This window comes from Bactrocera tryoni, chromosome 4 (assembly GCF_016617805.1).
Source record: "Bactrocera tryoni isolate S06 chromosome 4, CSIRO_BtryS06_freeze2, whole genome shotgun sequence".
Classification (NCBI taxonomy): domain Eukaryota; kingdom Metazoa; phylum Arthropoda; class Insecta; order Diptera; family Tephritidae; genus Bactrocera; species Bactrocera tryoni.
Window position 1 is genome coordinate 62595839 of NC_052502.1, and position 16006 is coordinate 62611844.

General features: G+C 35.7%; 1 protein-coding gene across 1 annotated transcript; it reads right to left on the reverse strand.

Moving 5' to 3' along the window:
* Positions 1-948: 948 nt before the first annotated feature.
* LOC120775478 lies at positions 949-11429 on the reverse strand. The gene is made up of 3 exons (XM_040105677.1): positions 10870-11429; positions 3447-3606; positions 949-3389 (listed from the first exon to the last, which is right to left on the reverse strand). Exons 1-3 carry the CDS (start codon positions 11126-11128, stop codon positions 2690-2692), a joined length of 1119 nt encoding a protein of 372 aa, XP_039961611.1. The 5' UTR covers positions 11129-11429; the 3' UTR covers positions 949-2689.
* Between the last annotated feature and the right edge of the window lie 4577 nt (positions 11430-16006).

Below are 16006 nucleotides of genomic sequence, written 5' to 3' on the forward strand. Positions count from 1 at the left end.
GCTTTCACAAAAAAGCTTTTGTTGTTGGAAAAGCAGCTGGAACAAAAGCAGTTGATTCATTGGGAGACCTTATCTACAAGAAAGCAAGATACCTTGGATTTTGACAAGTACGTGTTGATGATACAAAGATTAAGGAACGAGTTTGACGGCAGATTCGCTGACTTCAAATCACAAACTCCCTGCATGAAAGAATCCATTTCCAATCCATTTGATGTTGAAATTGAAGGCGCTGCGCTGAATTCACAGCTGGAGTTAATAGAATTGCAAAGCAGCTCTCATCTAAAAACAGCATATAATAATTGTCTTCCAAACTTAATTGAATTTTACAAAAAGTATATTACACCCAGTCAATACCCAAACCTTACTAAGCTGGCTATTCAACAAATTTCTTTATTTGGTAGTACATATGTTTGCGAGCAGCTGTTTTCTCGCATGAAATTTAACAAATCAAAAACCAGATCATCTTTATTAGATAGCCATCTTAAAGGCATTTTGCGCATAGCCACTTCTAAAACTCCAGCTGACATAGATGCGATGTGCAAACAGGAAAAATGTTAGACATCTCATCAATTAGATTTTAAGAATAAGAATATCTTTATATGCTAAGGCCATAGTTACATTAATAATAATATATTAAGATTTATGTGATGTTGCATTTTATAAATAAATAAATATACCAAAACTGAAGGTCATTTTATTTTTTTTGGCCCGCTACGGTTATGAAAATGCTAAACCTGGCTTTTCACTAAATTATGTTGGACGGGCCTGATCTAGATGTAGATGTAGCTAGATGTAGAGGCCGTTCAAAAGGCCTTGCACCGAAATACTGGCGAGCATACCGGCCAACGAGCTAAAACACTCTTTCGACATGCTTTTGTACCATGCAAAAAGCTGTATTGAAGCAGAAGGAGACTATTTTGAATAAAATAAATTGATTTTGCCGATAAAAAACATTTGTTCTGTTTTTTTTAAGTCCAGTTTACTTTGAAACGCACCTTGTACAACACTCATTCGACGAAGTTATAATTTTAACCTTGTTCGAGGCACTTAATTAAAACGACAACCCAGTTGCAACTGATACTTTTCTGATATTCGGCATTTCTTTTGCATGGATTTCTCAAGTTAACACGTGAATAAAATTATTAGAAAATAGTTTTACATAAGCATTTTGCATTATTCAATTATAAAAGGTGTTTGAATCCACAATGCCCATATCAGCAGTTTTGCTGTGTATTGTTTTGTTTTTATTATTTGAAAATAAATTTTTCAAAGATTTCAACCAATGGAAATGCGTTTTTGAGTGATAACTGAATACGAACAGATTATAAATCTCATAAAATCACCTCTGAACTTTTGACATAAAAACTGAAACTTTGAAATAAAATTTAGAAACAATGCTTATAGAAATCAAAGACTGGACTGGGATAATTTGATTCGAAAGTGCACGGTAAGTAATCATTGGAGTAAAGCTTGCACATAGCATTATGAAAATTGGCACTTAATTTAAATGCGTGATTTCGGGTTACAGGATTGATTTCTTTGTCTACTCCGCAGTGAGTCCGGCTTCAAATCTAGTCGACACTGTATGAGCGCTATTTATGTTTTATTTTATATTTTTATACTGAATAAATTGGGTTTTGATGTAAAATACTCAATACTGCTATTATTAATAACAGCTGAAATTTTTATTTACACACTTTTTTATTTAAAATAGCACTTTATTTTAATATAAAAAAAACATATTTCTAGCAAGGTTGAATATCTGCATATTAAATGAAATAATTAACTACATATAAAAAAATTCAAAAAAAAATAGTTTTTTTCTGCGATTGAATTCCTGGTTATGTCACTGCTATTATTTCGGACACAGTTATACATATGTGGCTCATAAGTCTCTATTTTTTCATAGAAAAAAATTTTACACGTTTATATTACTACTAATTTGGTTAACTGAAGCTAAGCTAAAGCTAATTAGTAAAATATGCGTACATTTTGTCATTTAATATTTTTCAAATAAACACAGTAAACTATAAATAAAACTTAACGGGATATTTGTCACATATCTTAAACATAAGGGTCTGATCATTTCCAATACACAGAAATGATAACATAGGCTTCTTCGGAATGTTGGCCTGCATGTGTTTTGGCATTTTCATTTAGAATTTAAAATGTGTTTTGCGTAAATTTTTGGTTAAAATCTTATTTTGCAGTGCAAAAGTCGGAATATGACAGTTAGTCTCTCAAGTTAGCAGTTGCAAAAAACGTCTTCAAATTGAAATGCGCTGTGTTTTTGCCAATTAAAGTTTTGATTCACAATACAAAGAATATTTCAAATATGCGTAATTGTATGACATAACTTTTTTAATACATATTTATTATTATTTAAACCCTAAATTATTTCAACAATTTCATTTCAATAAAATTTTCAAAATTTTGTAAAGGCAAGACTTGTAGAGTTTATACTGTCTTAAGGGACTAAATGGTCAGTTGACTTCACTTATAATATATTATATGTAACCGTTTGGTGCAACCATTTTTTCTGAGTTTTTCGAAACAGCTCGAATTGAGAAAGGTAACGCGATATACCTAAACTAATTTTCTAAAACGATATGAACACCAAAACTATTTAATAAAACATTAATTGAGGATGAACACGCGTTATATTAAATAAACTGTAAAATCGTGTGATTCATTGGCTTTGATTAGCTCTTGCGATAGCCGTCACTATTTCCATTTTCACCATCATTTTTTTTGCCGCTGGCACCCGTTTTAAATCAGAAACCAGCGATAATAAAAACATACGGTCCTCGTCTTGCGTTTCGTAATCGCTACGTTCCCGATGCTCTAAACTACTCAACAATTGCAGTATTTTGGCTTGTAATTCTTTGGATGAATCTTCCGATTCGTGCCGTGCCCGCTTACTAATGGGTTCATCTGTAGCTATATCATTTACAGGTAATGTTACCGATTTTTCCATTTCTTTAGCCTCCTTATCACTAGCCTCTAAATTCTCTCCATTTTCCTGTTCCGTACACAAGTCAACAGGATTAATAAATTCACCGCCTTTGAACTGCGCAAGCGTACAAAACTCTTTGTTCCATGACGAATGAATAGATTCGTCATTTTCGGTGGCTGGTACCACCTCAATGCCATTGGTGAAATGGTTCCCAACACTGCTATTTACAAGTGGGGAAAATGTTTCCTGCGAAAATGCTCCGTCAGACGTGTCCATATCATCGTACTGGAAACCATCTTGTTTAATAAATGGCTTAATATCACATTCTTCAGTTAAGTCAATCAAGTCGTTTAGACTATCTTCATCTTGTGTCTCCTGCTCAACCATCATTGTGCTGGTGTAACATTCCCGTAATCCCATCTCATCAGCTAATCTACAATTAAACATAATAACTATTTCAAGAAAAACATTACACTAAAATAATAATTACTTCGCACAATGTGAGCTTTTGATGTGAGGTATCAAAAACTCAAGTTCAGCAATAATCGGACTCTCTTTTTTCCTGGAATAGTTTTCAAGTGTAGCATTCTTTTTGACCTCGCGTGAAATTGAGTCTCGAAGAGTTTTCCAACGTCGGCGTACATTCGTGCCTGTAACGGAAGAATTGCATTGCGGTTGTTGTTGGACTTGAGTCAATATAAACAAAAATGTAATAATAAATTATTTTTCATGAGAACATGAGACAAACACCATAAATACAAATAAATGTCCATTTTGAAATTATTGTATTATTTAAATGGTGAAATCGGATATTAAATACATTTGTTGCAACAAAAACAGGTCGTTAAAAGAAAATGCACTCATAAACAATTGGGCAATATTTTTAATAGGTGTATAGGTTACCCGCTTTGATTTTTGGGTATTCGCCGATCTTTATCTACATGTTAACACCCTAGTGGTTAGGAAAGAACGTTGATGTTGTTGTATTGTCGGAAAATATATAAAATATTATCATTTTAACGCTGTCGAGTTGACATTGCTTGGATAAAAATCTGTATTTTCCGGTTATGTAGACCCCACTCTCGTTGATCGGCGTGTTAGGACTTGAGATATAAAAATATCGTTGTGTGTTGTTTTTGAAACGGTGTATCTAAAACTTGTTTGAAGGTAGTACAAATTAATTGTCATTGAGATCATACAAAGCAAGGTACAGGGTTCGATTTCCATGGCAACCGTTTCTACATTATTGGAATTGGCCCGGGATTCATCCTGAAAAGGGCTGTACTCTCGGCGTTCTAACACTGTTTAAATGGGTTAATAACAAAATTATGGGACCTTTGTCTTTACATATGTACATATAAGCAAGAGCTGATTTCATCGATACTAAGTTTGACAAATAGGAAGCACCTTCAAAAGCGACACCTAGATACCTTTCATTAGCTGCGAACAATTTTTTTTTGCTGAATCTTTGAAAAGACCACAATGAACAAAGGAGAAAAGAAACTGAAGACATCTCGATGTTGAACCGGCCATGGCTATTTTGTTGAAGTGTGACCAAAGGAAGTAAATAGCAATTTCTCTGATCCTTCTCACTTTATTTCTGCTTGACACTGCCAAAGTAGAGAGCCGCAGCAAAATCCTCAAGTCGCTGGCCGGCAGCTCCTCGAGAAAAGACTAAGAAACGTTGTAACATACAAGGCAAGGCAAGGTATTGTATATATCAGTTGCTTGTTACGTGGTGGACGTTTTCAAAATGTTTAAACTGGCTTCATGACGACAAGAAAAGCCTGACACTTTACTTATAGTGGACTGCAAGAAACGTGTTGGTTCGACGGGGTCGGGCCGAAAGAGAGGGGTATCAGATGAGTGGGGTTAATGGGGCATGCATTGCACGCAGGACATATATTAGGTATGTCGGGATCTATTCTGGATAAGTAAGAGTTTAACCTGCTGCAGTATCCAGAACGAAGCTGCACAAGGGTCACTCGCGCATCAACTCGAAATGTTCGCCTACAATCCCACAACAGCCGATTATATGCACCGGAATTGACCCAAATTTTATGCTAAGGGCTAAGGGCTGTTATTTCCTAAATCTAACTTCGATTAGATCGGTAAGTCTTTTAACTTTCGTTCAATCCGCCTAAGCAGCGTATAATAGTTGAAGCAATAATGCCTTTGACAACACGTCTCATAGGAGTGTAGCCAGAGCACTGGAGAAAAGGAATGTGGCAGCACCGGTGCGTAGATGGATAGAAGCCGTACTGCGCACCAGAATTGCTGAGACCACAGTAGGAGATAAAAGTATTAGTCTCGGCACAACAAGAGGCTGCCCACAGGTGGGTGTGTTATCACCCCTGCTGTGGAGTCTTGTTTTAGACGACCTGTTAGCAATGCTAACGAACAATGGGATCCGCTGCCAAGGGTATGCGGACGATATTGTAATTATAGCCAAAGGCAAATATGAGGATACTCTCACAGACCTGATACAAAGAGGTCTAAACCTGGCAAAGTGGTGGTGCGGGGGGGTTGAATTGAACATCAACCCCTCCAAGACGTCCATAGTCCCGTTTACGAGACGCAGGTCCCTACGCGGTCTCAGGAATCTCACACTAGGAGGCAGAGTGATAGAGATGACCAATAAGGTCAAATACCTCGGTCTCACGCTAGACTCTACTTTGCGGTGGAAGCAGCATGTAGACCTGACCTTGGTCAAAGCAACAAAGTAAGTTGGCTGTAAGCCACGGATCGTTAGGTGGTTGAACACCGTGATAGTGCGCCTCAATACCGCGCAGACTTCGGTAGGAATTAAACTATCGCATTGAGGTGGTACACCGACGGCTCAAAAATGTCGGAAGAAATTGGTGCAGGGATCGCGGGTCCACGCACCAAGCTCTCCATACCTATGGGAGAGTTTCCGAGCATTTTCCAGGCGGATGTCTTTGAAATAAGTCGGTGCATAAAGATAAACCTCCATCGCAACTATCGCAATGAGCGGATAGCCTTACTCAGCGATAGTCAAGCAGCACTAAAAGCGATCTCCTCCTACGAGATCAGATCGCTGCTAGTGCAGGAGTGCAGAGAACGGCTGAACAGGCTTGCGGAAAGAAACCAGGTGCACCTAATCTGGGTGCCAGGTCACAAAGAAATAGCCAGGAACGAACTGGCAGATGAGCTCGCCCGCTCCGCAGCCTCCGCCAAAATGGTAGGTCCTGAACCCTTTAGAGGAGTGGGTCCCCATACCATAAAGGAGCTACTCCGCAAAGAAGAGGGAGTGGGCAGAAAAGAGCATTGGCAACGAACACACGGCATGCCAAGTTGCTAATGGGAGGATACAACATGAGCAGGTTCAAAGTTGTAATTAACCTCTCCAGGAATAAACTTAGGCTACTGGTCGCATTTCATACTGGCCACTGCAAGCTACATAGGCATTTGTATAACATGGGCCTATCTTCTTGCACTAACTGCCTGTTCTGCGACACCGGAACACCTGCTGATCGACTGCACAGCAGTCTATAGACGCAGGATTAAGGCCCTCGGATCCATGTTTCCGGACAGAGATTGCATCGACTCACTAGCACCCGGTAGAATATTCGACTTCATCAATATGCTGGGGCTAAGTGAGTCCTTTTGATTTATTTAGGAGGGCACAATAGACCTAAGGTCGCGGTGAATTCCTCATCAATAAATCTAATCTAATCTAATCTAATCCAGAAATGTGGGGGAATCAACGGCAATTAACTAATCAAAATGAGAACAAACTAAAAATCTGTTTTTTTTTTCAATTTTACCCATATTTTGCAAACTCTTGTATTTTATTTTCTTTTGTTTTCAAATTTACGATATTAACATATGAAAAAAAATAAGGACACTTAGTTGTTTACTATAGAAAATACAACACGAAAGAAAAAAAAAGTAACTAGTTTTCATTTAGACGTGATAATATCAATTTCTAGTTAGTTTAATATTTTGTTCAAAATCCATGGTTGTTTAATACTTATAGACACCGCTTCGGCATAAAGTCCACTAGGTTTAAGCAGACGAAAATCAGAATTGCATTCCATGAATTTTGAATAAGTTGAAAAAGTTCTTCATTATTACTTGGGCACTTTTCTCTTAACGTCCCTTTCAGTGTATTCCACAAATTTTCAAAGGATTTTAGATCCAGGGACTGCTGTGGCCACTACATTATTGACCCTAAACCAATCTTTTGTACACTTAGCGGTGTTTTTATGGACTTTGTCCTGCATAAATATCCACGTAAGTGGCATATTGTGTTCAGCGTTCATGGCATAAATTCTTGTAGTACTGCCATATAATCGGTTGCCTTCATAGTCCCCTGTATCCTTTGCAGTGAGCCCAGACAATTGTATGAAAACGATCCCTAGACCATAATGTTTCCGCTAACATGTTCAACCAAACTTTATCGCATACTTCGGGTTATAGGCTGCATTATCAATCCGAATTAAATAAGTTGACTTTTGTTTCGATAAAGACGCAAATGTTACGTCATTGTTATTTAAGGTTGGTACGCAGCTCTCAAGTAATTGCTCAAGAAAAAAGTACAATATTTCTCAAGTAATTTTGACAGCTGCTTACGCATTGTGAATGATCGACATTAGAAAAGCAAGAGAGAATAAATAAAGAAAATAAACTTTTTGTGTAATATGTATGTATGTATGCATTTGTGTAATAACAAATATTTTCATTGCGATTAAAGGAATGTTGTTGATGATTGGTAAGTTTCATACAACATTTCAAAATGAAATATACTTCATAATAGTGGCTTCAACTATTTTGGGATGAATTTAACGATTACTTTGAATGTCCTTCCAGAAACAATTGTTGATTTCATGTTTCTTCGCAAAACCAGGTTTGCCATATTCGCATTTTATTAAAAAAATGTATCAAAAATTAGTACTAGATTTCGTGAGAGCTGCGTACTAGCACAAGTAAATTTATCGCAGGAAAGTTTCTTGACCGTTTCTTAAGCGTTTTTTTATATGAAGCTTTTACGTTTCTTGAGAGCTGGATACTAAGCTTAAGGAGTGATAAAAAAATGCCGCTAACTGGCGGAAATATTCATAACTTACTACAATTTTATTTTTGTTTTGTTTTTATGCATCCCTGTCCTTATTATTTTTCACATAACTGTTTATACATAACTATTTTAGCATATTCTAAGGTCCAGTAAATTCTTTCCAGTGTTGCTAGTAACCACTGAAACTTTTCTTCGCTTTTCTTTTATTAGTACGCAGCTCGCAAGAAACGTAAAAACTTCATATAAAAAAAACGCTTAAGAAACGGTCAAGATACTTTCCTGCGACAAACTTACTTGTGCTAGTACGCAGCTCTCAAGAAATCTAGTACCAATTTTTGATACTTTTTTCAGTAAAATGTGAATATGGCAAACCTTGTTTTGCGAAGAAACATCAAATCAACAATTGTTTCTTGAAGGAAATTCAAAGTAATCGTCAAATTCATCCTAAATTAGTTGAAATCATTATTATGAAGTATATTCCATTTTGAAACGTTGTATAAAACCTGCCAATCATCAACAACATTTCTAAAATCTCAATGAAAATATTTATGTTACCATACACATACACACATACATATTACGCACAAAGTTTGTTTTCTTTGTTTATTCTCTCTTGCTCTTCTAATGTAGATCATTCACAATGCGTAACCAGCTGCCAAAATTACTTGAGAAATAATGTATTTTTTTCCTTGAGCAATTACTTGAGAGCTGCGTACTAACCTATAATAAAAAAAGTGTCTATAAATAATATTTTAAATTAAAATGAGTATAAACAAATTTTCCATGCATATGGATATTTTCTTATTTAAATTTAATAAACAATTAAGTAATGTTTTATAATAATATTTACGTAATACAATTCTTAGGTTACCCCGGGTATTAGCTCGATCAGGATTATTTTTTTAAAGGAGAACTCACCAAAAGTACTTCAGCCACACCGAGTATTTTCTCGACGATGATTATTTTTTTTAGAGCGCGACCGAAGGCCGTTCGTTCCGGATATTTATCCAGAATAGACCCCGACATATCCAACATACATATATCCTGCGTGCAATGAGTCTCCGCATGGCACTGGCCACCTCTTTGCATGCCCCACAACCCTTTCCCTTTGATACGACCTCGTCGAAACAGGACGTTTCTTGGGCCTCCCGTTAGATGACGACGACTACAACTTAGATAGTCCTTACTATCCTAACGGGGATTAGATAACAACAACAGTCGCCAACGCTGAAAAGGGTACTTTACGGGGTATCTCGACAGGCAAAAATTTATTGTATACTAACTGTAAGTATTGCCTGTGGAGACTCCATATTACTTATGGAATACAATATATGGCATACAAATTAGTATGCCATATATTAAAAGCAATGAACTGTCAATTCAGCAGTTTGACGGATTATTTTTAATTTCTATGAAAATTTCGAAGAGGAAACACATCCCATTTACACATATACCGACGGAAGTTTCATTTAGGTAATATTTAATTTAGAGAGTATTAAGACGGTTGTATTAAATTATAAAAATTAAGTACATTCTCATAATAATTTAACACATTTTTCCAAAAAATTAATATTTAATTTAATATTGTTAATTTGTAGAAAAATTATACAAAATGGATTGGCGATCGAGCGAGGTCTTAAATCAAAGTATCATTCCTCATATTAAATTAATTGGTATGATGTGGCAAAGCTCATTTTCCTAATAATTGTAAACAATCTAACCTTTTAAACGATGAGTGTACTAAGTGATTTTTAAATTAATAAATTAAGATAAAAATAAAAGTGAAATGTGAACTTATTTTAATGTTTAGAGTGTATATTTAAATATACAAAGTGAAAAATGTAAAAATGTTTAGTGAAACATTGTGAAATACTATGTGTTATTAATGCAAATTTTTGAATTTTTAATTGGGAATATTTTAAAAAACATAAGTATTAGCAACATTGTTTATGTCATATTTCAACTCTGGAGGAGCTCCCCTAACAGCACATACCAAATTTATACCGAAATTCGTTTTTTTTTTACCCGACCGCCAAAGTAATCGGAATCGTGCCTCAATATGTATCTATTTGTTTTCAATTGAGAGATTTTTGTGACTTACAATAATTTTTTGCTTGTTTACAACCATTCTCTTATTTTATGATTAAAAGGATTTTAACTAAAGTTTGATATGAAATTAAAGTAATTTTTGCACTATTTAATATAAAACATATGATTAGAAACGAATTTGTGGAGTGTTAGGGGATATAAAAAATAAAACCATAAGTGTAAAATTCATTATAAATCGGAGAAACACGCATTTTATATAGTTGATTTTTTGAACTTTAAATGCAAATATCTCAATTGTATATACATATATATATTGTTGATCTGGAGGACCTCCTCTATCCATACATACTCATTTTAACCCCGAAATCTGGGTATGCTATTCTAAATCGCAGCCAATTTTATATTTCAAATTTACAGATACAGGTGACTGTAACAAAGTACTGAATTGCTCTATAGGTGTGCGTTGAATTGTAACTCAGAGGTCAAGCTAAGTGAGAACTCAATATAAGGCATGTTTATTTCTTGCAGTTGTACACCATCCTCAATTGAAAATATGGAGAAATGCATGTCGATTGCAATATGGTTATCGAGTGTAATATTACCATGTAATCGCTATTACTCCCTTCAGCTGAAGTCAGCCAACCGCAGTATCAATAGGAAATTAGGTTTCAACACAAATTCTTTTAATTGTTTTGTAAAAACGTATTTTATAAGTTATACCTGCTTAGTAAAGGTAATGTTAGTTAGAATGCTGAATGCATCATACCCAAACACAAACACGTTATGTCTGCTTTTAAATTGTGTACATATATATGTATGTACTTACGTATGCAGTCTTGATGGTGTGGTTTGTATGAATCGTAAAAAGGGAATAATGCTCTGTAAATGCGTTCCCAAATTATCTCTTTGTGACTTTTGTCATTATAGCCGTCCGCTAAGCTGTTGTACAATACTTCATGACCACGAACCAATCGTATCAATTTCATTGAATTTATTTTCACAATTACACCGGTATCTGAAGCCTTGGTAGAATATATTTTTCCTTGGTTACTAGAGCTACCGTGAATCGCTTCAGAGGCCTCCATTTTTACAACGCACCAGCACACAACAAATAAATTTACGAACTGAATAAATACGCGGCGCAGCTGTTAGCTGCGTGACCATTAAGCCCGTGACACTATTGTTATCTCGCTTACACCTGTGGTGGTCAGAGTGGAAGAAATAGCCGCTACCGAAGCAACATTTCAAACATACATTTATATGTTTATATGTTTTCAGAGTACCAACCGCGTACAGCAATACGGCTAAGAGCTGCGGCAACGATATCGAACAGCAGATGTCAGCTTGTTGTAATTAGGAAACAATCGTTTTAGATTTATAATGAAACAAAACAGGGTAGCTCAAATGAGTTCGCCTTCATGCGTTTAACAAGCTGAGCTACTTACATCACTTCTGCAAGTTATTAAATGTTCGTATTGCGATATAACATAACATTTGTTAATGCACAAGTGTCCAGACAAGGAAAAGCATAATGTGGTACTCGCACAAAAATATAATTATATACATAACTATTTTTGAATGTATACTTATATCTGGTTTTAGAACTGCAAACCGTCATCATTATTTTTTACACCGAGAATTGTTTATTTTAAAATATAATTTCATTAGCCAAATCAGTGGCCGGCTAATATTTGGATTTATAAATCTTTTCCAATGGTCATAATATATACATACATACATAAGTATTATTATGAATTGTTTTAGCTCTTTTTATACTCTCGGAACAAAGTTGCTAAGGAGAGTATTATAGTTTTGTTCACATAACGGTTGTTTTTAAGTCCTAAAACTAAAAGAATCAGATATAGGGTTATATATACCAAAGTGATCAGGGTGACGAGTAGAGTTGAAATCCGGATGTCTGTCTGTCCGTCCGTCCGTCCGTCTGTCCGTCCGTCCGTTCGTGCAAGCTGTAACTTGAGTAAAAATTGAGATATCATGATGAAACTTGGTACAGGTATGTATTTCTTGGCTCCATAAGAAGGTTAAGTTCGAAGATGGGCAAAATCGGCCCACGGCCACGCCCACAAAATGGCGGAAACCGAAAACCTGTAAAGTGTCATAACTAAGCCATAAATAAAGATATTGAAGTGAAATTTGGCACAAAGGATCGCATTAGGGAGGGGCATATTTGGACGTAATTTTTTGGAAAAGTGGGCGTGGCCCCGCCCCTACTAAGTTTTTTGTACATATCTCGGAAACAACTATAGCTATGTCAACCAAACTCTACAGAGTCGTTTCCTTCAGGCATTTCCATATACAGTTCAAAAATGGAAGAAATCGGATAATAACCACGCCCACCTCCCATACAAAGGTTATGTTGAAAATCACTAAAAGTGCGTTAACCGACTAACAAAAAACGTCAGAAACACTAAATTTTACGGAAGAAATGGCAGAAGGAAGCTGCACCCAGGCTTGTTTTAAAAATTGAAAAAAGGCGTGGCGTCGCCCACTTATGGACCAAAAACCATATCTCAGGAACTACTCTACCGATTTCAATGAAATTCGGTATATAATATTTTCCTAACATCCTGATGACATGTACGAAACATGGGTGAAATCGGTTCACAACCACGCCTTCTTCCAATATAACGCTATTGTGAATTCCATCTGATGCCTTCTCTGTATAATATATATATACATTAGGAACCAAAGATGATAGCGGAATAAAACTTACACAAATACGATATTTGAAAAATATGTAAATGACGGATAATGAAATCTCGATTATCACTTTATCATGCGAGAGTATAAAATGTTCGGTGACATCCGAACTTAGCCCTTCCTTACTTGTTAATCATTCACTCAATTTCCAGCATGTCGGCAAAAAGTTAAAAATATGTATGTACATATGTAGATATGATCCAAATATATTCCTATTTGTTACTACCGTTTCATTTAAATACATCTAAAATATTATGAAGATAAGAAAATTTTTCGCCATTTGTATGTTCGCTATCATTGCGCTCTGTTCTATTGTGATATGCTCAACTGATAATTGAAAATAAAAATTTCTTTTTATTCTTAGCTTCTAAAAACTAAAGACTTAAAATCAATTATAACAGTTTACAGAAAAGTAGTTACATACTAAAAAGATTTTTGATACGGAAAAAATTTCTCCACCTCGGCTGTGTGCCAAACGGTACCAGTTTAATCTGTGTTGGGGTGGAAATTTTTCCTTGGTGTAAACAAATTTTGCATTTTGCTGTGCCAAATGGAAAGTAAAATTTTGACAGTTCAAGTGCGGAACACAAAGAGCGCGACAGACTGCAAACTACATCTGTCAAATATTAAAATACACACGTTCTTATGGACACTGTTATTTTGACAGCTGCACGACTACACGACTGCAGGCCGACAGTTGTCGCTCTCGCTAACTTCAATATATTTTTATATTTGCCAACGACAGTAGGACGTCAGTAGAGTTGAAAGTAGAGAGAAGAGGTAGAGTGATGATGCCACTAATATGTAAAATGTAAAATTATTCACAGCTCTAACAAACTTGACGTTATTTTACAAATAAAAGCATAAAATAGCTCTATTATATCATTTGTAATGACAATTGATAATTTAAAACAAATAAATAAACCTATTTACTTATGTTTTGCAAACAAATTTTCTCTTTGAACAAAATATTAAAATTTCATTGAAGTGCAAGGTATTAGTATGGCCACAACGAAATTGTGCACATACAAAATGGACAACTGCATTGTTTTGTGTACATGCCGGCCATTGTTATGCAAGGCATACACGCACCAACTAGTTGGTTGATTGAGTTGAGCTAGAAATTGCCCTTGTCGCCACACACGACACAACTTTTAATACAATTTTGAGGCCAACTTCATTTTGAATATTCAATTCGTAGCGTAAACATGAGTTCGGAAGTTGTTGCCTTACTTATTATATATGACGCGCTCTATTCGACAGCCGAAATAAAATGGCGAAAACGTTTGAAATCGCACGACCAACCCAAACACGATCCAACTAACACAACCAACTTGACAAAATATCAAAAAATTTTGATGTTCATCCAACCAGTTGATACAACTCATACAACTGCCCCATACACGTAGCAATCAGTTGTTCAACTCGTTGAAGTTGATACAATAATTGGTACGTGTATACCTTGCTTTATGTTGTTGCTTCTCACAAATGTTCATGTAGTAAGATGCACAACGACGTTTTCCGTTCACTGTCGTGCTGCTGCAGTCTGTCGTGCTCTATGTGTTCAGCGCTTCAAGTTCAAAACAAACGCAATTGCGTCGTTCGAATCTTTACTTAAATTATTAAATATGTTCCTAAAATGAATTAATTGAAAAAAACAGCTAAAACAGGGTTGCAGCTAAAACAGGGTTGCAATTATATTTATACATGTCATTGTACGAAAATAAACATGGGTTTTGGTCTGACACATTTTACAGCCATTGCACATAATTTTCTGCATGTGTTTGTTGCTATGAGGTTGCATCAAGTGGAAAATTATGCAATTCGTGCACGGTGCAAGGGTTTTGCAAGAGCAGGAGAATACCCCTAATATGTAGTTCATTCATTTCTTACTGCCGTCCATAAATAAAAATGGCAGCTTCAAATTATTGTCCAAAATTCCTCATGCCCATATATTTGCATGACTCATACTTAAAGAAGCGGTAACGCTGAAGGTTGAAAAATTCGATTTTAGCGTGTTAAAAAGTAATTTTGTATTTCTTGACGCGCGATTTTTGAAACTTGTACAAATTAATGAAATTATTTATAACAAATCAATTCGCTTTTGTTAATATACTAGAAGTTATAATCAATATGGCAGACATTGCTTCACATTAGGGGTATTCTCTTGCTCTTGCAAAACCCTTGCACGGTACAAGAATTGCATATATTTCCTCTTGGTGCACCGGCACAACAATAAACATATGCAGAAAATTATTTGCAATGGATGTAAAATATGTCAGACCACAACCTATGTATATTTGCGTGCAATGTCACGCAAAAATATAATTGCAACCCAGTTTTTGCTGTCATTATACATAAAGACATATTGCGTCCTTAAATTGTTGAGTAAGGTAAGTTTTAAATAAATTTTAAAATTTCTATTTATATTATAAAGATTTGTTACAGTTTTTTTTGTTAAAAATGTATGCAGAAGGTGCGCCAATTCACAATAGCCATGCATAATAGTCATTCACAAAAAATTGACCGAATCAGCCGTTCATGTATCACTAGATTCTGCAATGGGTGCTCTCGTGCCCTTGCATATTTCGGTATAGTATTTTTGCATTCTGCAATCTTGCAAGAGCAAGCGCAACGTTTTAGGGGCGGCAAAACGATCTTCGCTGATTTTTAAAACTTCGGGCAAAAATTCCTGCAAATTGTGTCAAAAGTATACAAGATATAGCGCGAAAATAGGTTTTTTCTATGGCTTGTAGCTGCCATGTAAATTTACTATCAAATTTCTCAAAAACCATATTGTGAGAATTTTGGAACTTCAGAATTTGCGTGGCTTCTAGTTTCTAAATTTTATATACTTAATATCGAAGGTGTTTTCTAAAAATTCACTTTTTTCGAACTACCTCATGAAATTTGTAGGTAGGTAGATAAAGGGGGGCGGCAGAACATCCTTGGCCCCGGGCGCCCTAAGGAGGCGCCACTGTTTACGATTGTTGTTTGGAGTGAGCATAGGTGGCATCCAACGCGTCGATGACTTTCCCATTCCAAATATTGCATTTAATATGTCGGCGATCTTTGATTTCCCTGAATGATTCTGAAGCGAGTATTTCAAATGTCTATATTTGTATTACTAATCTTAGGGGTCTGTGGTGGCTAAAAGTAATTATATACAGCTGGGCTACGCTTACTTTTAAAAAAGTCAGCAGATGCCCTTGTTACCGCGATCTCCTGTACCAAATTACAAT

Excerpts from the sequence above, each read along its gene's own strand:
- LOC120775478 (XM_040105677.1), bottom strand. The coding sequence starts at position 11,128 with ATGGAGGCCTCTGAAGCGATTCACGGTAGCTCTAGTAACCAAGGAAAA. Across the intron at positions 3,607-10,869 it reads ACACCATCAAGACTGCATAC|GCACGAATGTACGCCGACGT; the intron begins GTAAGTACATAC and ends CTTCCGTTACAG. Across the intron at positions 3,390-3,446 it reads AAAAGCTCACATTGTGCGAA|ATTAGCTGATGAGATGGGAT; the intron begins GTAATTATTATT and ends GTTTAATTGTAG.